General features: G+C 48.8%; 1 protein-coding gene and 1 pseudogene across 1 annotated transcript; both read right to left on the reverse strand.

The window, feature by feature from the left end:
* Positions 1-882: 882 nt before the first annotated feature.
* EIF4EBP1 (eukaryotic translation initiation factor 4E binding protein 1) lies at positions 883-24,546 on the reverse strand. Its single transcript, XM_027070482.2, has 3 exons — positions 24,329-24,546; positions 4,243-4,422; positions 883-1,353 (listed from the first exon to the last, which is right to left on the reverse strand). Exons 1-3 carry the CDS (start codon positions 24,471-24,473, stop codon positions 1,322-1,324), a joined length of 357 nt encoding a protein of 118 aa, XP_026926283.1. The 5' UTR covers positions 24,474-24,546; the 3' UTR covers positions 883-1,321.
* LOC106978407 (40S ribosomal protein S2-like) lies at positions 5,259-6,888 on the reverse strand (annotated as a pseudogene).
* Positions 24,547-25,705: the final 1,159 nt, after the last annotated feature.

A 25,705-nucleotide genomic window follows, 5' to 3' on the forward strand; every position in this document is an offset into this window, starting at 1 on the left:
ATGGTAGACTGACAAGTGTTATGAGTCCAGAACTGTAAGGTCCAAGTCAACCACTGCCTCTTGCCAAAGGCCACCCATGCCCAGCATATCCTATAATGAGAAACACCTGCTGCTTCTCCACAAGACCTCCGCCTGGCATTTAAGGCCCTGAGAAATCTGGCCCTTTTATGGCCATTTATACAAGCCATCCCCACCCATACAAATTACCTGCTCTGGCTAAAGCGGGCAACTTGATGTCACGTCCTTGTATGTCCTGGTTCCCCGAGATCACTTGACCCTGGCAATTCTGGGCCCCTGCCTCTCCCCAGCCCACTCCTTCTCAGGACCCAGCTGTAGCATCACCTCCATGAAGCATTTACTTGCACAGACCACTCCCTGATAACCAATCCTATACAGTCTCTTTTATACTCCCTTTCCCTAGGGACGAATTTTGTGTGTCAGTGAAATCCTCAAGACAGAGCACCTGTCTCATGTGTGTGCCCTCCCATGACAGCTCACATGAAGGGATCACTGGACAAATATGAGGGGTGCATGCCTGTATCAGCCAAGGCTCAGGTTCTTCCCTTTGACTCTTGCAGGAAACGGGCGACAGAATGAAGGTGACCGGGTCACTTGACAGGCTTGGGGGACAAAGCCCAGAAAAGAAATCACACCCAGCACTGAACAACAAGAGATGGAGAGCAGCACAGCTCAAAGCCAGTGCCATCCGTCATTTACTGGTATGTGATTTTAACTTCTCTGAGCTGTACAATGAGGAGAACACTTAGCCTACTTACCTTACAGGTTCAGTGTGAGAAGCAATGGGAGAAGTATAGGAAAGTGCTTAGAGGCACCATGCAAACTGTAGTTGGGGTTAGTTATCCACATGGAGTTGAAAAGAGCTCAGACAGGGGCCAACTCTTGGCCCTAGGGCGAAGGTGGCTTTTATTTCCTCTCTTAGGGAAGGAGGGGAGGGCAGTTTTCCCACAACACTGACCTAAGGAAGGGGTGGGTGCGCCCCCAGAGGATGGGGCTGGAAGAGCCGGACAATCATTCAGAAGGGCTCCTCCATGTCCAGTTCCTGGCCCTGGGCTGCAGGGTGTGCTCCTGAGAGTCACTCCCCTTAGGGTGCATGAATGGAGGCACATGGAGGTATCTGCTGGTGTTCACGAAGAGGAAGGGGGAGCAGGTGCCCTGAGTAAGGGAGCAGAGGGCCGGGATGGCCGGCCCCAAGCTCAACGCCTGCCCAGGATTAGAACTTGCAAAAGATCTGGCTGGTGTTACTCTTCCCAAGAAGGGCCAGAGGGGCCCAGAGGCATCACTCAATCCAATGGCCGGTCCTTTAAATGTCCATCTCAAACTGTGACTCTTCACCTGGGGAGAGAAGGGACAGATGGCCAGGTAAGCAATGGGTGAATGGTAGGGCTCACATTTTAGAAGCCAGTGAGATGGTTTATTATTTTTCGTTTTGTTGTTCCTACAAGACTAGGAGAATGGAGGGAGGGCAGAACTCCACTAGGAATTCCTAGAAACAGGCCTGAAGTTTCCCTGTCCAGCTGTGCTCTCTTCCCTAGTCCCAAAGGAAGAAGGGAGACCAGGTATCCCCACAGAAGAAGTGGCAGTCCCGAATTTCATAAAATTTTTATTGCTTTTTAAAAATATTTTATTTTGGGGGCACCTGGATGGCTCAGTCAGTTGAGCGTCCGACTGTGGCTCAGGTCATGATCTCATGGTTCGCAAATTCGAGTTCCACATAGGACTCTCCATTGTCAGTGCAGAGCCCGCTTTAGATCCTCTGTCCCTCTCTCTTCTGCCCTTCCCCGACTCACGCACTCACGTGCTCTCTCTCAAAAATATTTAAAAAACATAAAGTAAAAATTGTGTTTTTTGGAGACAGCATGCATGTGCAAACGGGGGAGGGGCAAAGGGCAAGGGGGAGAGAGAATCTTAGGCAGGCCCCCAGGCCCAGTGCAGAACCTGACTTGGGGCTTGATCTCACAACCGTGAGATCATTACTTGAGCCAAAATCAAGAGTTGGACGCTTAACCCAACTGAGCCACCCAGCCACCACTGATTTTTATTTTTTAAAATGTATTATTTGTTTTTGAGAGAGAAAGCATGAGCAGGGGAGGGGCAGAAAAAGAGGGAGTCAGAGGATCCAAAGTGGGCTCTACACTGAGAACAGAGAGCCCGATACAGGGCTCAAACTCACAAACCCATGAGATCATGACCCAAGCCGAAGTCAGACACTTAACCAATTGAGCCAATTTTTATTGTTTTTAATAAAAGTGAATGGTTACTTGGATTTGACATAAATACAACCTCACAGGCACCTGGATGGCTCAGTTGGTTAAGCGTCTGACTCTTGATCTCAGCTCAGGTCACGATCTCGCAGTTCATGAGTTCGAGCCCTGTGTCAGGCTCTGCACGGACAGTGCAGAGACTGCTTGGAATTCTCTCTCCTCTCTCTGCCCTTTCTCCAGTCGTGCTCTCTCTCTCTCTTTCTCTCTCTCTCTCTCAAAATATACAAATAAACTTAAAAAAAAATTAAAACAAAAACACAACCTCACAGAAAAATATTCCTTAAACATAAAACTTTTTGAGCAACTGTGTCAGCTGTGGTTTAGAAAATGGTAATACAACCTACTAGGCATATGTCCAATTGCCCGCAGAATAGCCTGACTCTGCAGTAAAGGAGTTATTTTGGTAGTTCAGCTACTCACTGCCCTCACCCTAACTCTTTCCACAAAAATCTCCAAGTAACTCATGCTGCAGGAAGTTGTTTTCTGAAATGGAGCTGCCTCATTCATGATCTCCTGGGTAAGGCTGCTCTCTGGTTCTATATACTGAGATGCCGGCTCTGGCCCCCACGGGGAAACTGGCCACTTCTTCTGGTTATATTTACACAAATATATGGTCCAAGGCTAGGAGCTTTGGCTAATAGCCCGTTCAGCAAAATGAAAAACTATGTCCATCCCTACCACCCCATCACAATGGAACTCTTAGGCCATTATTGTGGGTTAAGGGTTGTCAGCCTGGGGCACCTCTGGGCCACCACTGCATTTGCTATGGGGATCACTGCTCCAGAAACTGGGAGGGGTTAGGGATAGCCTTCAGGCAGTGCTGGCTCAGCAATGTCAGGTGTGACCACCTTCATCCTCAACTTCCGGTTTTTGGTTTGAGGCAAAAGTGGGTGGCTGGGAAGCACCACCTTACTGACCACATGAATCTATCCATCTTTCTCTGCATCCTCTAATGAAAGGCAGGGAGCCACACTGCCTGGTGCCGTCTTTCATTTGGCTCTGTGTGTGCCCAACTCTGCCTCCCTCCCACTCTTGTCCAAGTCTGAAAGGAAAGACAAGGCAAGGGTTGCCTGTCATGGCTGTGGGGTTTGCTGGGTAACTATGAATCACATCCTGCAGGCCCTGGGTACATGGGCTCTGCTGCTGTCAGCAGGGCCAGCCCAGCCTGAGGTCCCAGCTGCTTCCTGTCTGGGCTTGGTGCACTGCCTTCCGGGGGAAGGGTCAGAGGGTTCCAATCTGACTCAGGTCATCTGCAAGTGCTTACACTATGTTTTCCCACAATGGGAGCACTCAGACGCTCTGGCTAGCTAGTCATGATACCACAAAGAGTGCATTCACACGGCCCTCTACCAGGGTGGCTGCTCTGATTACTTAGGGGGCAGGTGGGGAGAGATACCAGGAAGGACCTAGCTGCCCAGTGTCAAACCTGCAGAAATAACCACTTGCACGGTTTCTACCTGTCTTCATCAAGAATCCACTAGTGGACCAATACCCTGACAGAAGCCATCTTGGGTGCCTTTCTGATCCTGCAGACATGTGATTTCCTAGAGGGCAAGTACACCGTATCTTTGAGAAGTCCTCTCCTGCACATGCACATTGTGGGTGTGGCCCACATGAGGCAGACAAGCAGAAATGCTTTAATACAATGATACAAAGGGTTATACTTATTTATGAAAGCTGCTGTGTGGAGTCCCCCTCATTTCAAACAAGCTCTCCACTAATTAGACTACCTGATGGTGCCAAGTCACCTCTCCTGGAGTTCTTGGGCCCCTTGCACGTGGAAAGTTGGCATTGGTGACAATACTGTCCCCCAACGCCACCTCTGCACTCTAAGCTGCTCCACAGAGGGTGGGGCAGCCACCATCAATCCCCCCCCCCCGAAATTTCCTCTCTGAAGGGGATCCACGGGTTGCATATGTTCCCTTCCCAAGGGAGAGCCTGGCCAAGCCCGGCCACTCACCACCTGCCGGCTTCTCTTCTGGGCTGTTGCGCAGGTGGTTCTGTCTGGTGTCTGTGGGGGGCTCATCACTGGTAGGGCTGGTGACCCCGGGAATCGTGGGCAGGTCTCGTGGAGGTGTTTTGGTCACAGGTGAGTTCCGACATTCCATCAGGAACTTCCGGTCATAGATGATCCTGGTACCTGGGAGGAGGCAGGGACATTGGAAAAGCCATCTCAAACCTCCTGCCTATGCATTTTCCACATCTTTGAGGCATGGCTGCAGCAGAGGCAGCAAGTTTTTCTGCAAAAGCCAGATCAAGGAGGAGTGAGACCGGGGCACCTGGTTGGGTCAGTTGGTAGAGCATGAGACTCTTGATCTTAGGGTCATGAGTTTGAGCCCCACCTTTGGGGTAGAGTTTACTTTAAAAAAAAAAAAGAAAGAAAAGAAAAGAAACAAAAAGGGAAGGCACCTGGGTGGCTCAGTCAGTCGAGTGTCCGACTTTGGCTCAGGTCATGATCTCATGGTTCTTGAGTTCGAGTCCTGTGTCAGGCTTTCTGCCGTCAGCACAGAGCCCTCTTCAGATCCTCTGTCTCCCTCTCTCTCTGCCCCTCCCCCGCTAGCACTCTCTCTCAAAAATAAACATTTGGAAAGAAAAAAGGAAAAGAGGAGTGATGCAGATTCAGGTGTCTGGCTGCAGCCCTACTCTGCTGCCTCAGAACCACCAACGCCATCGTGTGGGGCACACTGATGGAAGAGGGGCCTGGCAAGGCCACCATGCCATGCTTCTTCCCCTCGGATCAGCACATCCAGGGCTCTCTCCTTAAAGCCCATGTGGGGCTCGAATACCTAACCAGTGCTTAGTGTTATTAGGGGGCTCGAACCCATGATCATAAGATCATGACCGGGGCCAAAGTCGGATGCCCAACCGACTGAGCCACCCAGGTGCCCCAGGGATATCCAGAACCTTTAACTCCATTTTACAGATGAGCCAACAGAAAATTAAGTGACTCCCCCAGACTAGTAAAAATGAGAACACTTCTGAGGGAGTTGGTCCTTCACCCACACCCTGGACCCATCCCATCCCGCCATCCTGTGAGGACGGCTGCCTGAGTGATACCTTTAAAAGGAGAATTTTCTAAAGTCCAGGACCCGGGATTCTGGTGGGAGAATCAGCTGATTTCATCAAAGAACAGTGACTAATAAGAGGTGATTCATGTTGGGGTCTTATTTAATCAGGATTACCTCTAAAGCACCAGTGTGGTACTAGTAACTTATCTTAAACACCTCGCTCACACTCCTGATTCTTCCTTTTCATCAAAGAGCAGGTCTCAGGCTCAAAGCCTTCAGCAGGCAGTGGAATCCAGATAGAATTTAAAACTCTCTTGGTGTCATATTTCTTTTTATAGTTACCTTCTATTTATGGTAAGTGGATCAGGTTTTCCATATATGGTCGTGATATCAAGTTTCCTTTCAATACATAACAGGATATAATTTAATATAATAGTATGTATGTTATAAATAATGCACATAATTAAATAAAGTAACAAAAACTAAGTTAAAAAGGTACGAGATATAAGGAGAAATACTTAATATAGAATGGAAGCTGCAACTGTAATGCAAACTGCAGAGGGAATAAGTGCCCGGAGTTTAGAAGCTATGATCTTTTAAAATATTGTTTTAAATATTTATTTATTTATTCTGGGTGAGAGAGACTGCAAGCAGGGGAGGGGCAGGGAGAGAAGGAGAGCGAGAATGCCGAGCAGGCTCGGCTCTGTCAGCGCAGGACTCAATGTGGGGCTCGAATTCATGAAGCGTGAGATCATGACCTGAGCCGAGGTCGGGAGTTGGATGCTTCGCTGACTGAGCCACCCAGGTGTTCCTGATTTTTTTTTTTTAACAAGCTTTAATTCCTTTTAATTTTCTTGTATAAAACCATGTGGTGACCATAGCTGGAGCCTGGGTCTTCTGCACAGACACTCTGGTGTGGGTCTTTATAAGATGGCCAGTAAATTCCTGATAGGGAGACTTGGTGAACACCATCTTTTTCCAGAGGCCAGGGGTGAGACAGCTGTAGATCTTGGAAATGGCATCAAAAGTAGCCATGGTGAAGTTGCCCAGGGTGGCAGTGCAGCCCATGGGGGCAGGGATGAGGCGCACCAGCACAGCCACAGCAGCCGGTCACCTTACATGGGACAATATAAGGCTTGCTGATCTTGTCTCCCCACCCCCCCTCAGCAGCCTTGCTGCACCGGGATGATGGAAAGCTTGGCAAGGATGATGGCCCCTTGGACGGCAGTGGCTACCTCCTTGGAGCACTTAACATCCACACCAGCGTGTCAATTGTAATCTCTGATGGCAACAAATGCCTCGAACCTGGTCCACTGGCAGCACGGGTCTGCTTTTACACGGCATAATCTTCAAAACCTCATCTTTGGGGGATGCCCCCAAGAAAAGTCAATGATTTCAGATTCCTTGATGAGCAGGGAGAAGAGACAGATCTCCAGGAACTTGATCTTCATGTCCTTGACTAGGCGGCCCAGCTTGGTGATGCAGACCCACTCCTTGTCCTTGGCCTTGCCTCCTGGAGCTCCACGGCCCCACCCTGGCCACAGATGCCACTGCCCAAGACTCTGTGGAAGCCTTCTTGGCCTCCCATTTCCGCAGCACCAAGGTCATCCGCCATTTGGTATTTTCCTGGAAAAGTAGCTAGAAGCTATGGTTTAGACTTCAGGAATGCCCCTCCTTATCAATAGCCCTCAAGTATTTCCCTCACTTAAAGGCTATGACAGTGTGCTGTCCCAACAGCAGGGACTCCCGTCTCAGATGTTGAGCACTGGCTCTCTGTGAGTGGCATCCTAGAGAGGAATTCATTCGCATCTCTGGGCTCTGAGTAGGCTTGCGTGGGGTCGGGGTCCTTCTGCTGAGAGCTAGGATGCTAAAGAGCAGAAAAATGGTCAGAGACACCAAAACGTGCACTTGGCCTACTCATGCAGGATGTCCTAGTCTGACTCTGGCCCTAAGTTACCCAGAGCATTGCTCTCCTTGGCTGAGAGGCAATGATGCTGAAGTTGAGTCTTGTTCATCATCACTATGTGGGCTAAAGTTCACAGTTCACATTTCTTTCTTTTTTTTTTTTTAAAGTTTATTTTGAGAGAGAATGAGAGAGGGAGCACAAGCAAGGGAGGGGCAGAGAGAGAGAGAGAGAGAGAGAGAGAGAGAGAGAGAATGAATTCCAAGCAGGCTCCGTGCTGACAGTGTAAAGCAAAGAACACAGAACCCAGGCTGCATTTTAGGCTCGGCCACTGGCCAGTAGTGTGACCCTGTGCACACAGACCTCTGTTCCTCCCCCGTTTGAACCTCAGTTTCCTCGTCTGTAACATGAAGGGCTGTGAGCCCAGTGGGCTACAAATGGAGAACAACAGTGCCTTCTCCTTGAGGGTAAATGCCTTGGCTTCAGAGAGGGACCACTCTTCTCTGTTTCTTAATCTTCAAGGCTCGGCAAGAGTCTCCCCTGTCCTGGCCTCCCTCCAGCTTTGCTTCTTTGTTGGTATGTTCACCACAGAATAGGGAACTGACCCCATCTGAGTGGAACCTAAGAGCTGGAGATTCAAGGGTCTCAAAAAACAAAAGAGGGGGGTCAGCACTCCTGGAGAAGCTCTTTAAAGGCCACTAGCCCCCAGAAATTTTTCTGTAATTGTGGTAAAATACAAATAACATACAATTCACCACCTTAAACATTCCTAAGTATATAGTTCAGCAGTGTTCAGTACCTTCACGGTGTTCTGCAACCAATCTCCAAGATGCTTTTCATCTTGCGAAACTGAAACTCTACACCCATGAAATAGCAACTCCCATTTCCCTCCCCGCTAAGCCTTGGAAAGCACCGTTTTATTTTCTGTATCTATGAATTGGGCTGCTCCAGGTACCTCGTATAAGTGGAATTATACAGTATTTGTCTTTCTGTGACTGGCTTATTTCATCTCGCATGATGTCCTCTAGGTTCATCTACATTGTTGGCCATGTCTCAGAATTTCCTTCCTTTTTAAGGCTGAATGATATTCCATTGTGTGGATATGCCACATTTTGTTTATTCACCCTCCATCTTTTGGTTAGTGTGAATAATACTGCTGTAAACCTGGGTGTGTAACTATCTCTTCGAGAGCCTGCTTTCAGTTCTTTGGGGGTCTATACCGGGCGATTTTTAAGTCATTAATTATACTTAAAGGAGAAAAAGAAAGAACTTCTGTGCCCCTTGCCCTCCACCTAGGTAGGGCACTTGTTTAAAAATAGGAATCCTCATTTGCACTAATAAAATCCAGAAACCAAATGCCAGCAGAGGTGGTTCCCAAGATGCCCACTGTGGGAGTATTTCAGCTGGGGAGGGAGGCCATGCGGGGGGCAGGAACAGTGGTGTTCAGAAAGTCAGCTGGCAAGATGTCAAGCCTAGGAGGGGACCACTAACCCCCACTGACTCATCTGGGGTCAGTGAGGAATGTGAGCTGGAGATCAATGTAGTGGAAATGTTTCCTGTGGAAGCAGTTTTAGCTTTTTAACCCTTTTTTTCCCCTGTCCCTTCATGGGATCCACCAATACATGGCAACAGTGATCTTCTGGAAATTCCCTATGTCTCCCACAGATGAGGCAAACAGCAAAACACACAGTCTCATATCGTCAAAAATAGGTACCCTTGGCTGAAACGCAGTCTCCAGGAGCTGGGGACTTGGCCTGCATACAGGAACAGGAAATGGAAACCGGGGGGGGGGGGGGGGGCGGGGGGGGGGGATGCCAAGGTCCCTACAAAGCGCTGAGCAGCAGGCAGCTCCTTGGGTGTCGGTCAGGTGTGGTCTTCTGGGGTATGTGGGTATCACACCCGTGGTATCCACATAATCCTTTTCAGCCGAGGGCCTACCTTTTCTCTCTATATTAGGGAACATGATCCAACTCCATTAGGCTTCTACAAACAAGATCATGAAGAGCTTTTGAGGATCCAGGGGGCTCTAAGATGGCAAAGCCAAGACACTTTTTTTTTCCCTGATGCTTCTCTCAAAAGTCTCGTAAACACCAAGAAATAAAACAAGAAACAGAAGCCCATACTCAAGTCGGAAGCAAGTGGGGCTCAAACTGTTACCCCAAATCACAATACATGAAGACAGAAAGTGAATGGAGGAATAGTTCTAACAGAGAGGATGAGGGTGGCATCTAAATGCAGGGAGGTTCGTGGGTTTGAGCCCCGCACCAGGCTCTGTGCTAACAAACAGCTCGGAGCCTGGAGCCTGCTTCCGATTCTGTATCTCACTCTCTCTCCCCCTCCCCTGCTCATGCTCTCTCTCTGTCTCTCAAAAGTGAATAAATGTTAAAAAAATTTTTTTAATGCAGGGAGGTAGGGGTGGACATTACACCAGGAAGCGGGGTTCTGAAGAACCCCAGGAAGGTTCAGGAATTAGAGTCAACATGGAAAATGGGAATGGGGAGAGGTCCCCTATGTCCCTCACCCCAGGAGGGAGGGGAGACAGAGAAATTAAGTTTAGGTTGACCTCTTGAATGGTGAGCCTCACACCCCCCTCCCTGCTCTGCTTTAGAATAAACAGCAAAAATAAAGACCAATAGAAGTTGATTTTGGGGGGTGTCTGGGTGGTTCAGTCAGTTAAGCGTCTGACTCTTGACTTCAGCTTAGATCATGATCTCTGGTTCACAGAGTTCAAGCCCATGTCGGGCTCTGTGCTGAGAGTGAGGAGCCTGCTTGGGATTCTGTCTCCCTCTCTCTCTGCCCCTCCCCTGCTTGCTCTTTTGGGCGCTCTCTCTCTCAAAATAGATAAAAATAAACGTAAAAAAAAATGCAGAATATTAAAAAAAAAAAAAAAAAGAAGTTGATTTTGGGAAGGGGATTCCCAATGAAAAATACCAGCTAGCCACCAGATTGAACCCACCAGCCTCCAGACCTCACAAAGGGCTTCCAGTCAGCTCTGGAGTGCCTAACTCTTAAATATAACCAGCCAGATGTCTCCCTACATTTCTGAGAAGAGCTTACATCTAAGGAGAGATCCAAACAAACCAACAGAAGGAAACAGTTAAGGTACTTTACTGTTTGTTTGTTTGTTTGTTTAAGTTTAAGAGAGAAAAAGAGAGAGCAAACGTGGGGGAGGGGCAGAGAGCGAGGGACAGGTTCCGAAGCAGGTTCCGCACTATTAGCAGAGGCTGATGTGGGGCTACAATTCATGTAAGATCATGATGTGACCCAAAGTCAGGCGCTTAACCAACTGAGCCACCCAGGCGCCCCAGACTTTACTGTTTTTTAAACTTTTCAACTTTTTAAAGGCTTTTTTTGAAAGAATATATACATTTTTAATTTATTTGAGACAGAGACAGAGATAGAGAGAGAGTGGGAGATAGGGATAGAGGGAGAGAGAGAATTTTTTTTTTAACATTTATTTACTTTTGAGAGAGAGACAGAGACAGAGAGTGCAAGCGAGGAAGGGGCAGAGAGAGGGAGAGGCAGAATCTGAAGCAGGCTCCAAGCCCTGAGCTGTCAGCACAGAGCCCGATGCGGGGCTTGAATCCTTGAACTGCTAGGTCACGACCTGAGCCCAGACACTTAGCCGACATAGCCACCCAGGCACCCTAACTTTTTAAAGACTTTAAAGAACAGAAAGACAAAAGTAACAGGCAAAAAGAGACCAAATTAGAAATCCAGCATCAGATAACAAGAAGTTAAGAAAGAGAGAAAAGACAAACTGCTAAGAGGAATTTACCTAAAAAGACAAAAAGGGAAGAAAAATTTCCCGAATTGAAAGAGATCAGTCTTGAAATGGCCCTTGAGTATCCTGTGTAATGAATTAAAAACACCAACTTAACATTCACTGCAGAATTTCACAACACTGAGGATAAAAAGATCCTAAAATCTTCCAGAAAGGGTGAGAAAACAGCAGGTGCACACAAGGATTGGGAATAAAAATGGCATAAATGTTTTCAATGGCAAGGCTGGAAACCTGAAGATGGTGGGTCAATGTCTTCACAATCTCCAGGGAGAATTCATTTTGGCCTCATTTTATACCCAGCCAAATACCAACCAAGTAAAAGTATAATAGAAACATTTTCAGAAAGCTACAGGATGAATATTGTAACAAAATTAGAATAAGATGAAGGGCTTCAGGAGATCTCATGTCAGCAGCTACTAGAGCCGTTCTAGAGCCACCAAACCCTGTCAGTTCAGGACAGAAGGAAAGAATGTACTGATAAATCCACAAGTCGAATTTGTGTGTAAAACTGTATTTTGTTTAGTATTTTAGAGGTACTGGAGGGTGTGGGAGACTTACCTGAATGAAAACCAAGCACATTTAAAAAAAATGTTTATTGGGGCGCCTGGGTGGCTCAGTCGGTTAAGCGGCCGACTTCGGCTCAGGTCATGATCTCTCGGTCCGTGAGTTCGAGCCCCACATCGGGCTCTGTGCTGACAGCTCAGAGCCTGGAGCCTGTTTCAGATTCTGTGTCTCCCTCTCTCTGACTCTCCCCTGTTCATGCTCTGTCTCTCACTGTCTCAAAAATAAATAAAACGTTAACAAAATTTAAAAAAAATTAAAAAAAATGTTTATTTATTTTGAAAGACAGAGAGTGAGTGGGGGAGGGGCAGAGAGAGAGGGAGACAATCCCAAGTGGGCTCTACACTGTCAGCGCAGAGCCCGACGTGGGACTCGAACCCATGACTGTGAGAGCATGACCAGAGCCGAAATCAAGAGTCAAATGCTCCACTGACTGAACCACCCAGGCATCCTTTAACTAAGCACATTTTTAAAAAATTGTTTTATTTGGAAAAAGTGCTTCTTATAAAGGGCAATTGCAAAATACAGACACTCCTGCAACAATTACTTGTTTTCTCTTAAAGTGAAAGAATGGGTGGGACCCAAGGAATCACAGCAGTGGATGGACAATTGAGGAGCATCTCCAAGTTACTTCAGGAACTAGAGCAACAAAGCTCAAAGCTAAAATTTCCAATCAAATTCTCCTAACAACTTAACTTTAGCTTATCCCATGGATTACCACCCCTCCCCCACCTTGAGCGGAAAAGCGTGACTTATTCCTGCAAACCAATTACTCTGCTGCAAGAAACACCTCAGAATGTGAGTTTTGAATCACATCTGTCTACCTGCAAAGCTCAGGGATGGGATATTCACAAAAACAAATGCAAAATCCCAACAACGAACCTCACACAAGGACAAAGGTTTGTCCAAAAGCTCCTGGGCTGGAAAGGCTAGCAGACCACAAAACACTAAATACAACTGTGTATCCGAGCCCCGGGTTGTGTTCATGTATGGGACAACCAGATAGTTTAAACCTCTGTGGCTAAGTCCATTTCTCTATTTCAATAGACAGACAGGGCTAGCACTGGTCTATGCTACCGAGATACTGCTTTGTCCTTTACAATCTATTTGCCCCCCTAGGCTGAAACCACCAAACCAAGGTTTTCCACTAAGGCTAAGAACACTGCATCTATACTGGGACGAGAAGCTCATCACAGGCTCACAGTCCTGCATACCAAGTCTAGCAGCCCCAGGGAGTCCACTTCCAGCTCTGCATTTATTTTATGCCACTGGACCTTTTCTGTGTGTTTCTACATTTTCACAATTTGCTGATCATGCTAAACACAGCAAAAACCTCAACGCATTTGCACCTGTTTCTGGCTACCCAGTAATATTACAAGACACCAGAACCACAGAACAAGTGCACAGGTGTGGGTTAGAGGGTAGGAAACAGATATGAAGCACAGATGCGCAGATTTCACCAGAAGCCTCAAATAGCCACCTCGTAAGTCTGTAACAGGTTACTTGCCAGAGTCCAGGTCCTTCACCCATCACGCCTATTCTTAGACCCCAAAGTAGGGCCAACACTGTTACTTTTGAACCTGGGGTCCTTAAAGTGAGTGTAAGCACATTTTTTAAACGTAATCTCTACACCCAATGTGGAGCTCAAACTCACACCGGAGATCAAAAGTCCTATCTATGCTCTACAAACAGAGCCAGCCAGGCCCCTGAAAACGAATTACATTTTAAAATGAAGCAATTATTAACTCTATTTTTCTAAGTTGTACAATAATTAACTACCTGGCTCATCAAGGGCCATAGTAACAAAAATAATGTGTATTTTTTTTTTAATTTGTGATATAATTAAATTAGGGAATGGGAAGAGATGAGAGGGGTACCTGGGTGGCTTAGTCGGTTAAGTCTCCGACTTCGACTCAGGTCACAATCTTACGGCTTGTGAGTTCAAGCCCCATGTCGGGCTCTGAGCTGACAGTTCAGAGCCTGGAACCTGCTTCGGATTCTGTGTCTCCCGCTCTCTCTGCCCCTCCCCCAGGTCGCACCCTCCCTCTCTCTCTCTCAAAACTAAACATTAAAAAAAAAAAGGAAGAGATGAGGGTGTACAGACAATAAGTCCTCAACTATCAATAAAAGTCAAGAAAAAGTCAGAAATATGGAAGTAAATCCCCAGAGAAAGGGCTGAAAAATGTTAGCTGCATCTAAAGAGTGAGATTGGGGGGAGGGGGGTCGCCTGGGTGGCTCAGTTGGTTAAGCGTCCGACTTCGGCTCCGGCACGATCTCAAGGTTTGTGGGTTTGAACCCTGCATCGGGCTCTGTGCTGACAGCTTAGAGCCTAGAGCCTGCTTCGGATTCTGTGTCTCCTTCTCTCTCTGTCCATCCCCCACTCACGCTTTGTCTCACTATGTTTCTCAAAAATAAATAAATGTAAAAAAAAAATTTTTTTTTAAACTGTCCATCCCCCACTCACGCTTTGTCTCACTATGTTTCTCAAAAATAAATAAATGTAAAAAAAAAATTTTTTTTTAAAGAGATGGGGGTGGAGAGAGGTACGGGGTTACTGTTTTGTTGGGAGGCTTTCAGTAATTTTGAGATTTAACTACTTACCTACATAAACAATTTACAAATAATGTTCATATACTTGTATTACAGAAAAAAATCAAGTACATACAAAAGAAGATAGAATTATATAATTATACACACACATATATATGTATATAAAACTTTGATTTATTTTTTAAATTAAAGGACAGGTTAAATTATGGATCAGACCTATAATTCGGTGCTGTGTGGTTACTATTTGGAACAAGTGCACATTGTCTGCAACATATTGTGTGGAAGAGTCACAGAACTGTATGTATTTTGTGTCTGGTCACCTCTGGGGGTGAGATAAGGATCAAGGCAAGACGAACATCTTTTACGCTGAGTATATTTTGTTTTTTAATACAAAACTCTAACACATAGGGCATTAAGCAAACAAATAAATAAGGATATAGGGTCAGAATGTCTTTTCTAGTAAGTCAAGTGAAAATGGCCTTAACTGGAACTAGGTAGACTCCCCTCACTCCCCACAAAAAGCCTAGGGGCTCTCTGCTGGGCAGCGTAAGTGGACTGGTGAGCCCATCCCTCCAGCACCTCTCTGGGCTGTGTGCTAGGCCCTGTCCATGCTAGACTGTAACTCCCAGGACATGTATCCAAGGATAGGGACCAATCCAGGGACAAGTGTTAACCTCCATGGACAAGTGTTTACCCTCACCTACACATTTATCAATCTTTGCTTGATCCTGCATCCCCAAACAGGTGTATTTGAACCCCTTTGTACCAGCACCATGCCAAGTGCTCGGCATGTAAAGAACAATTTCTGATCTCACTCGGAATTTAGTTGGAAAGATCTGTAAACAAACAACTATAGTCAAGTGGGTAAAGCCTGAGAGCAGAGGCATATGTGGGGATCAGAGACAGGGGAGAGATCTACCCTGTGTGTGCCAGTGTGGACAGAGACATCAAGCCCTCCAAAAGTCAGAGGCATCCAGAGAAATCAGTGTCACCCCAATTCTGCACTCTCCCAAAGTGGAATGGGTCTATGGACTGAGGGTGGTCTAGACTGGAAAAACTGGAGGTACAGAGCAGGGGTATCCAGAACTTGCCTCCCAGCAGGGCAGGAAAAGAACAAAGGCAGACCCCCGCCCCCCATGCTTCAAACCATTTGTGTAGCTGGGATCCTGCTGGGTGCAGGGGTAGCAGTCAGGTTTGGTTCTGAACTACTTGTAGAGAAGAACTGAGTCTATTTTCTAAGTGAAAGCCTTTTTATTCATTTATTTTTAATGTTTGTTTATTTTTGAGAGAGAGAAGAAGGGCAGAGAGAAAAGGAGACACAGCATCTGAAGCAGGCTTGAACCCACGGACCTTGAGCTCATGACCTGAGCTGAAGTCATACGCTTAACCAACTGAGCCACCCAGGCGCCCCGAAGTGAAAGCCTTTTAAACACGTCACCACATAAACACATGTGGGGAAGATGTTAAGTCCAGCGGGCTGCAAGAGTTACCTGCCCTGTAGAGAGAGGGTGTGGGTACAACACGCCAGGATGAATACGAGCTCCTCTCCCCATACAGTCTAGTGGTTAGAAACCCAGCTCTCCCATTTGCTAACTCTACTGACCCTGGGCAAGTTATTACTCAATCTCTCTGTGCCTCCATTTCTTCTTCTGTAGAATGGGGACAATGATGATGGTGCCTACATCATAGGGTTATGGTGTGGAATACAACAGAGGCTGACATGAGGTCAGCCCTATGCAAACAAATCCTAGCTATTATGACTGGCACAGCTTCAGATGACATGATTTAGGGACCAATTATATGGTCAGAGCTGGGACGAATCAGAGGGGAGGTAAGCAACCCTGGAAAAAGAGACTGGGGGTAAAAGGGGTAGGGTAAGGGCACCCTCTATCCTATTTTTGGCCCATGGAAACAGGCTTCAAGAACCAACATGCGCTTCGGCACGTTTGGTAACCAGTGTCATTTGGGACTTTGAAAACTTCAGATATGCGCCAAATACAAGAATGGTATTTTTTCTCAAGACATGCTTTGTGGTGACAGCAGTTTCTTTGAATGTACAAAGCAATGCAGACATTCCCCTCGGGTCTGTTTTCCTCACTTGTAAACAAGGGCAGTGTACTAGGCTCATTCAAACTATTTTTAAAGTACCAACCATGTGCCAGGCTTTGTAGGTAATCTTTAGGGTCTGTTCCAGGTCTGATACACTACCATTTATTTTTAGGAGCTCCTGGTTGGCAGGTGCTCAGTGCGGTGCAAACAGCACGGGGCTTGGAGGCACAAGTTCTGGGCTCAAACCTGGGTGTGCCGTGTAACAGCCCCTCAACTCTCAAGGGCCGCTGAATTCCTCAGCTCTAAGAGGACGGTACTAACAAAATCCACACCTCACAGGACTAGTGTGGAGATTAAATCACTGCCCATAGCCTGACAGGCCAGGTCTTAGTGCCCCATCCCCCACTCCCCACAAGGGAGATACAGTATCCTCAACTGGCAGACAGGAAGCTGAGGCTCAGAAAGGCTGTCCCCTCCATGGCCATCCAGGGGGCAGACCTAACCTGTATTGCCTCCAGTCCTAAACACCAACTTCTGTTTAAAACTAGCAAGGCAGACCAGGCTACCATGCCTTAGCTAGCACGGGCAACTGGGAACATTCCAGGGATCTCCAGACTGCTACCTATTCTTCTGAGTGTTTGGCCAGAACAGGATGTTCCCTGAGAGAGAGGCTGGCCTTGATCTCTTCTCCATTTTCCCACAGTAGCCACACTCAGCTTCAAAATGGGGCTGGCAGGGATTTCTGTAAATTGAGCCTTGCTTGTTCCTCACTTTCCCCTGTGCCTCTCCTGATGGAAACATTCTTCCCCTGGGCGGAGGGGGGGGGGGGACGTGAGGCCGAGCCAGAGTACAAGAACAGAATTCCTAGAACTGCTGTTCCCATTCCAGGGAAAGGGAGAGTGTTTCACAACATGCTTGGGGGAGGCTCAAATGCCTACGTTCGTTCGGATGCAAGCCAGCAGCCTGTGAACAAAATACTCCGGATAATTTTACATTCAGCTCTCGCCAGCAGCTCTGTGTCAACCTGGAGGCCAACACGTGGGGTCTACCGGGGGCGGGGGGGGCTCCCAACCGCCCGCCACACACCAGGCAGGAGCTCGATGCGTCCGGGTGGCTTTCCTTGCTGGGCAGTCTGTTTAGCAAGCAGAGCCACCTTGTCAAGGAGAAAATCTTGGGGAGACAATCAGGGTGTGCTTGGTCTGCGATTTTTCTTCATCTCTGGCCCTACCAGCTCTGCAAAGAGAACCAAAGTCTGGAAGTTTCTTAGGGGCCGGGAATCTCATGAAGATCCTCAAATACCAAATGAGGGCAATCAGTGAGTAACAAAGGGCCCTCTCACTAGTCCCTCCCTTCGAGGCCCTGACATGTGAGGAAGAGTCCGCTTTATTTGAAAATTAAGCAGGAGAGGGGTGCCTGGGTAGCTCAGTTGGTTGAGCGTCTGACTTCAGCTCAGGTCATGCTCTTGTGGTTTGTAAGTTCAAGCCCCGCATTGGTCTCTGTTGCTGACAGCTCAGAGCCTGGAGCCTGCTTTGGATTCTGTGTCTCCCTCTCTCTCTGCCCCTCCCCTGCTTGCAGTCTGTCTGTCTCTCTCTCAAAAATAAACATCAAAATAAAAATTTTGTTTTTGAAAATTAAGTGGGAGGGACAAAGTTTTTACAGAACTGTGCAGAACAAAATAGCTGGAATAATTATTCTTTTTTTTTTAATAATTTTTTTTCAACGTTTATTTATTTTTGGGACAGAGAGAGACAGAGCATGAACGGGGGAGGGGCAGAGAGAGAGGGAGACACAGAATCGGAAACAGGCTCCAGGCTCCGAGCCATTAGCCCAGAGCCCGACGCGGGGCTCGAACTCACGGACCGCGAGATCGTGACCTGGCTGAAGTCGGACGCTTAACCGACTGCGCCACCCAGGCGCCCCTGGAATAATTATTCTAAGGGCTGGCCAAGCTCCTTCCCCTTCCCTCAACCCCCTCACACCCACCCCAACCAAACATTTCAAAATGCACCCAGGCCAAGCAGGTTAAGCCATCTGAAATGCCTCCCTTTACACAGCAACAAAAGCTGTGGTTGGAAAGAGGAGGGGCTCTGTTTTTTGTGTGAATTGCCCCCCAACCCCTCGCATCCAAATTCATATGCTGAAGTCCCAACTCCCAGCCTCAATGTAGCTGAATTTGGAGATAAAGTTTTTAAAGAGGTCATTAAGTTAAAATGAGGCTGTTAGGGTAGGGCCTTGATCCAATATACTGGTGTCCTTATAAGAGAGAGAGGGAGACACCACACACACCACATAGAGTGGCAGCAAAGAGGACAGTCATCTGCAACCATCAAGAAGGGCTTCAGGAGAAACCAACCCTTCTGGCACTCTGACTTGGACTTCCAGCCACCAGAATCGTGAGAAAATAAATTTCTGTTGTTTAAGCCACCCAGTCTGTGGTATTTTGTTATGGCTGCTGGAGCAAATTAAGATAGGCCTGCCTTCCCCTTTTATTCCAAAGACCAGAAGAGAGAAATTGATTTACACACACGCACTCTCTCTAAGGCAACAGACCTGGTTAACCTCCGCATTGTATGTGTCACCAGGAAACCAAGGGGAGTTCTGAACCCACCTGCACCTGCACCTCCTGGGATTCTCACTCCTACGCATTTTTGGACCGCTGGCCTCAGAACTTGACTCCATCCTACTGCCAGCACTCCAGAAAATCAAGGATGTTCAGATGGAAGTGCTGGGCAGGGTGGGCAAGCGTGGGCTCCTCTGAAGGGAGTTCCCAAAGCCTAGCTGCTTTGAGGAGGAAAGAGGAGGCAGGCTAGGTAGCAGTTAGCAAGGAGGGGCATGACACACAGTGGAAGGTATGGCCCAGTGGCCTGGCATCATGGCCACCCGCATAGTTTGCTCTGTGGAGCTGAACATAAGGCCTTGAAAACGGGGCATCGGATCAAGAACTCTGTGTTTTCAGGAAGGTGTCTTCAGTTCTTAAACCAAGAGTCAATTCACAGGCTTGCAGTTCTGGTCTGCTTCTAATTCCTGGCCTTGGCCCTGCGCAGCCACACAGCAGGATGGGCAGTTAAGTTCCCTCGAAGGACCAGTCTTTGAGGCTTGGCCCTTGTGGAAGACTGCCTGAAAACGTGGCCCCGTGACTCTTCCCATCCCTGTCCCTATAGGAGGCTCCTCTCATTCCAAGGCTGGTATCTCCCCTCTCCTGGAATCTGGGGTAGCCCTGTGGCTTGCTTTGAGTAATAGAATACAGAGGAAAGAGAGAACTCCCAGCCTTCCAGGTGTCCCCAGATATGTGGGTACGGCCATCTTGGACCTTCTAGCCCCAGACAATCTAGCTGCTAACTGTATGCAGCCAGATGAGTGAGTTCAGGGAGATCATCAGAAAATGCCCAACCAGCCTAAAGAATTTACTGTTGCTGTTGTTGAAGTTACTAAGTGTTGTGATACTCGGGGCCTAGTATCTGAACTCTCTCAAACTTTCAGGGGCATGGGCACTGGATTGCAAGACACCTTGTGTTGCCCATGTCCTGGAGCATCCAAATGACCTGGGCAGATGTGACTTACTCCTGCCTAGCAGTGAGGTTGGGTGCAAACAAGTAAATAAGGAGCATCAATCCCAGTGTCTGAGACCCTGGCCCCAGTAGTGACACGTTCAGTATAAAGGCTACCTCCTTCTACTTTCTGTGCAATAGTTGGAAAAAGTAGTATTAGCAATACTGGGATAAGTGACAAAGTTCAGGGAAAGTTAGTCTTGCCCCTGGGACATTCCAAGGTAAGCAATTATGCCCTGCAACTGAAAGAGCAGAAAAGAAAAATTTAGATGTCTTCATTAAGCCAGCTCAGACCCAGGCCCAGTGGCAAAGGAACTAGGTTACCCTGAGAATACGGTCGTTCCAGGATTCTTTTCAACTCTTCACCTGCTAAACACCAGACTCAGCACTCAGTCACTGCAATACAAAGATGAGTAAGACTGCTCGGAAAGAACCTCCCATCTACCCAGGGAACAAACATGTAAACAAGCACATGTGATTCATTTGTCATGAATCATAACGGAGGAAGAACACTGGCATGGCTTTAAGCCCAGAAAGCAACAAGTTTTTTTGTTTGTGTGAACACGTAAAACGTAGGCGTGAAAATGAACACTCCTCGTTCAAAACTTGCGCCCTGGGAAGCAATCTTTTTTTCGGTCCCGCTGCCCCTTCCCCGCTCTTTTGCAAGGATATCAAATAAAGACCCACACAAGAGGGGCACCTGGGTGGCTGTGGGTTAAGCGTCAGACTTGGACTCAGGTCATGACCTCACAGTTCATGGGTTCAAGCTCTGCATAGGGCTCTGTGCTCTGGATTTTTCTGCCCCTCCCCCGCTTGCGCTCTCTCTCAAAAATAAATAAATTAAACTTTAAAGACCCACACCAGAAAAGGCCTCACTGCTTGATGACAACAGTAGACAAGGTACCACCCTGCCTGTCCTTTTACTAAATTTGGTAATGGAGGACTTTTTTGCTCTTTCAAAAAAAAAAAAAAATCAATATGTAAAAGATCAAACTCTCCTTTCAAATAAGGCCCTGCCATCCTTTGAGGATACTGGAAACAAAAGCAACAACAAAATGTGAAGGCAATTAAAATCTCACAGCTGTGTGTGCATTGCTAGAATGTAAGGCTTAGCAGGCTGCCGACCTGGAGCAGGCAATTCTCACAATGAGAATCATACAAGTTCTACTGGTTATGAAGGGTGGGGGTATCTGCCTAATTGCCTCATTCTACGGCTACAACTTTGATGCTCCTAATTCTATTTCAGGTGTGTCTTCATCTTCCTAAGTAGCAAGCCAAGCCCTTGAGGTCAGATTGTTTTCCAGGTTCTGGATGTGGTCAATGCCTTAAACACATTGAGTCTGGTGGGCATCAGAGGGAGTCTGGGGTGCTCTACACCAGGGCTCCCCGTCAAAGTCTTTAATGAGGGTCATAGTGTGGAATGTTCTAAATGTCTTAATAGGAAGCTCAGCTCAATGGGAGAAGAGGGCCCATTACATTTCCCTCACTGCCTTAATGTCCAAGTTCTTTTAACCCATCCAGAATAATGAGACCCTAGTCTCATCAGTTCTGTCGACCCTGGGTAATTAGGAGACATAATCTCCCACTGTGTGACCGAGGCCTCCGGACACTGGCTATACTTTAGCTTCAGTGCCCAGGCCACCTCCTCCTCTTCCCAGCACTGTCTGTCCTATAGCCAAAGACCTGGGAGCTGCTCCAAGGTAAGCTTTCTGGGCATAGACTTTGTTTGTCTATATCAGGGTGCCATTAACACCTGCAGCCCCACCTGCCTACCTCTGATTAACCTTACCCAGTTACAGGGTTTAGGTATGATTACCAGCCCAGCAACCCTAGTGGCTTTGGGGTCAAACAATCCAACATGAAATGGGGAACGTGGAGGTTGATGGGAGAGGGGTGGAAGAAGGTTTCTGACCATTCAAAGGTTCTGCGGGGCTATGGTGTCACTGGTGATTTTTAAGCCTCAAACATTCATATGCAACACTCCTTTCAACAAATTTCTCTGAAGTTTTCCAGACTTCTAACCAGATCAGTGGTTTAGCCTGTGAAAGGTTAATGACCATGGAAAGTAAATCGGAGCCTGAGGAATGAAATGGTTCAAATCAACCACAGCTCCTGTTCCTCTGGGGACAAACACTGCAGAGCCATTCCCAGAAGAGTGACCTGTGGACACTCCAAGAGCTCCTGACACCTGCAAAGAAACTAGCATGGGCACCTGTGCAGACTCTCTCCAGAGCCTGGTTTGAGGGCTGATGCCAAACCCAACCTCAAAAGAAGTTTACTTGGAGAGCAGCAGCATTTTGCCAGACCCTGAGGTCTGAAAAGGTGAGGGAAGTCACATTCCACTCATTCCTGAGTACTCAGTGTAGTACTTAGATCAATCACTGGGCGCTGGTTAGAAGTGTAGAATCCCAGGCCCAATGGCAGAATCTACAGAATCAAGAGTCTGCACTTAAAATGAGGTCTCCGGGTGGAGTGCCTGGGTGGCTCAGTCGGTTAGGCGTCTGACTTCAGCTCAGGTCATGATCTCACAGTCCGTGGGTTAGAGCCCCACGTCGGGCTCTGTGCTGACAGCTCAGAGCCTGGAGCCTGCTTCGGATTCTGTGACTCCTCTCTGCCTCTCACGCTATGTCTCTCTCTCAAAAAGAAACATTAAAATGAGGTCTCCAGGTAATTCACATGTATATTGAGGAATGAGAAAGAGCACTCAAGGCTACAGCAAAAGGGTGCCAGAAATGACCTTTCCTTAGGTTAAGCTTCTTTGCCCTGGCAAAGAAGCAGGGTGAAGCAGACTTTGGAGGAAGACTCCAAGCCTTGGCTAACTGAGGCAGACCAGACTGGCTGACTTTGGCAAAAACAAGGTGTGTTTTTCCAGGTTACAGCCTGTGCGTTATGCCTGTCCTGCTGGACACTCCAGGACAAGAAAGCTGGCTTTAGGCTCCTGGCACTGCTAGCTTCCCTCCAGTTGGCCTCAGAAACAGAGTTACACTCTGATCTCAGAGCCCCTTTCCCTCTCTCCCAACTAGAGACCTTCAAAGGCAGGGAGATATGCTGAGGTTTACCAAAAACAAACAAAAAACCCATTTCCCAGTCCAAGGTGAGAAGTAGATCAGAGTTCCCTGTAAACAGTGCCCTTGGCTGTGCCTTCCAATCTGACTTGTCCCCATCCAGCAATAAAGAGTGCAGAAAAGGGCACCTCTGAGCCTTCAGGGCTGCCTCAGTGCCCACTCTGAAAAGATCAGAGATGTGCACCCTCACTTGAAGAACCCCAAAACTGTCAGGAAGGATCCTGGCAGACACAGTATGACACAGAGAAAGCAGACCAAATGGACTACAAAAGAACTATAGCATGGAAAGAGAATTTGAGTCAAGGGTGGACAGAAGGCTTACTGAGAACTTTTCCTTGGATCATTTTTAATAGAAGAGAGAGCATTTTCCCCTCTACACTTGGATAGTATTTCTCGTTCAATCTGAGAAAACGGTGTGACATCGGACAAGGGACATGTGTTTTCCAGTTTGGGACCTCATGAAACAAGTACATCTGTGATTCCTAACAGTTCTAACGTTGTATGTTTTGGATCAAACGGCCCGAGACCTCGGATCTGGCTGTGCTTGCTGATGGCGGGACCGCAGCCTGAGAAAATAAGCATGTGATGTGGCCCGCGACGCTGCTGCTCCCCTGGCTCCACCTGCACCCGTGCCTCTCAACGGAGCGCCACTGTCTGCGAGTAGTTTTCGAGTAGTTTGGGCAGGAGCAGTGGATGAGGGCTTAGGGGAGGGGAGAAGAGCAAAGCGGGCTGAGGGGAGCGCGGGGATGGCAGGGAAGTGGTGAGCCACGAGGATTTCATCATGCAAACGCGCGGGTAGGTTTCATCAGCGCCTGTGCGCCGGGGCTCCCGGGCTGGGAGGAATGCCTGGCTCCCGGGGGCAGCCTAAGGCTGGCCCCAACCCGTGCCAGTTCAGCTTCCTCTTCCTTATACACTCAGGGAGGTCACAAGGCTCCCCCTCCCCCTGGACAGAAGAACGTGTTTTTCTGCACAGTCCTGCCCGCGGCCCCAGGTCCCTCTGCGTAGATCCCACATGCGTAAGTGGGCAACCTGCCACACGTGCAGGTGAGGCGCTGCTGGAGAGAGCCGTCGGCCCAAATCCTCCGTCAGAGGCGGAGGCCCAACGCAAAACTGGGGGCGCCTCGGGAAGGAAAAAGGGATTCTGCAAGAGTCGTTTACCCCAAAAAAGAACGCCCATCCCATCCCCTAAAAACCCCAGGCCAGGCCTCTCCTTGCTCCCAGGCCACCCTGAGCCGGCGCTATTTTCCCTCAGTACGCCCCACACCCACAAGAGGCAGCACACCTCAGCATGTGGTTGTTCTGGAAGTGTGCGTATCCGTCTGGGTAGGGGTACTCGGCTGTCTCTCCCAGGAGGAAACGAATTGGGGTAGTTTACAGCCGGGGCTTCAGAGGACGCACTCAGAGGGCAGGCAATGGGAAGCGGCCATCCGCTTGTGACCCTCGCTGTGTCCGTGGTGCCCTTTTTTCCAGTCATCGGGCCCCTCTGCCCGGTCGTCCCGTCCAACTGGCCACTCCCGACCCCTCCCGCTCTGCCCAGTCAGTCCTCCCGCGCCGCGAGCACCCGAAGCCCGCGCCTACCTCCCGGGGTTGTGCTGAAGAGGGTGCCGCCGGGAGTGGTGCTGTAGTCCCCGGGCGGCAGCTGCACGCCGTCGCCGAGGTCCACCCGGCGAGTGGCCGGGATGGCCCGGCTTGGGGTCTGGCTGCAGCTGCTGCTCCCGGACATGGTCTCCCGCTCGCAGTGCCTGCAGCCAGAGCGTGGCCCTCCGGCCGCTCTGGCCCGTCCCCCCTCGCCCCGCCCACGCCCACGCCCACCCCTTCCGCCTCTGCGTCTCGGCGCCACCTGGGATTTGTAGTTCCCGACGCGCAGCAGCAGCAGCAGCAGCAGCAGCAGCAGCAGCAGCAGCAGCCGCACCCGCCTCGGCTTGGCCGCCGGTACGTGCGATCCTCTGCAGCCTAAGTTTGAGGCCTCCTCCCCATGGCCTCCGGCGCGGGTGCGGGCGCCGCCCCACTACGGCCTGCCCCTTTCGCTCCCGGGACCCTCTCCTCCACGCTGGCAGCGATGGGATGGGGCCGGGGGCCGGGGGCTGGTGTAGGTTAGTTAACCCCACACCGGGTCTGGGGCGTGTCGCAGAGCTGTGGGAGATCCTAGCAGTCCTCGCAGTTGGCGAAGGCCTGGTTTCTGCCTGAGGACTTTGGGCCGGATGGTCCCCTCCCCGTTCCGTGCTTTAGTTCCTCCGATAAGGAGGTGGGGGTTGATTGGTCATTCACCCCTCTTCGATGTTTTGAGCCTTCACGGTGTGAAGAAATAACCAACAATGGGCGTTCCACGGCTTGGGGGAAGGTGTGGGAGGACGGGTGAACAAGTCACACAGATGGGTGATCAAAACTAAAACTAGAGCCCAGGTGGAGCTGAGAGGGGTTGACGTCAGTGGTGGCTGGGGGGCGGGGGGGGGGGGGGAGTGGAGAGGGTAAGAGTTGGCCAAAGAGGCTCCTTGTAGCCCTTTGAGTTGGGTACAAGGGCCCACACGCTACCTGACATTTAGTAGTCACTCCTTGAAAGAATGGATGAACGAACGAATGAATGAGTCTTCAAGGACCTCTCCGAGTGGGGACAGAAAAATGCTAGGAGGAACAGAAAAGCCTGTTGTGTGAGAGAACAGCTTCTATCGTTGTGGCCACGTCATGCAAGGGGAGAGAAGACAGGCGAACACTCTGAAAGAGAAATTGGGGTCAGGGGCGCCTGGGTGGCTCCGTTGTTAAGTGTCCAACCTTGGCTCAGGTCATGATCTCAGGCTGTGACTTCGAGTCCTGCCTCAGGCTCTGTGCTGACAGCTCAGAGCCTGGAGCTTGCTTCAGCTTCTGTGTCTCTCCTTCTCTCCCTCCTCTCTCTCCTTCTCTCTCTCTGCCCCTCCCCCACTAGTTCTCTGTCTCAAAAATAAACTTAAAACAAATTTT

The sequence above is a fragment of the Acinonyx jubatus genome, chromosome B1 (genome assembly GCF_027475565.1).
Source record: "Acinonyx jubatus isolate Ajub_Pintada_27869175 chromosome B1, VMU_Ajub_asm_v1.0, whole genome shotgun sequence".
NCBI lineage: Eukaryota > Metazoa > Chordata > Mammalia > Carnivora > Felidae > Acinonyx > Acinonyx jubatus.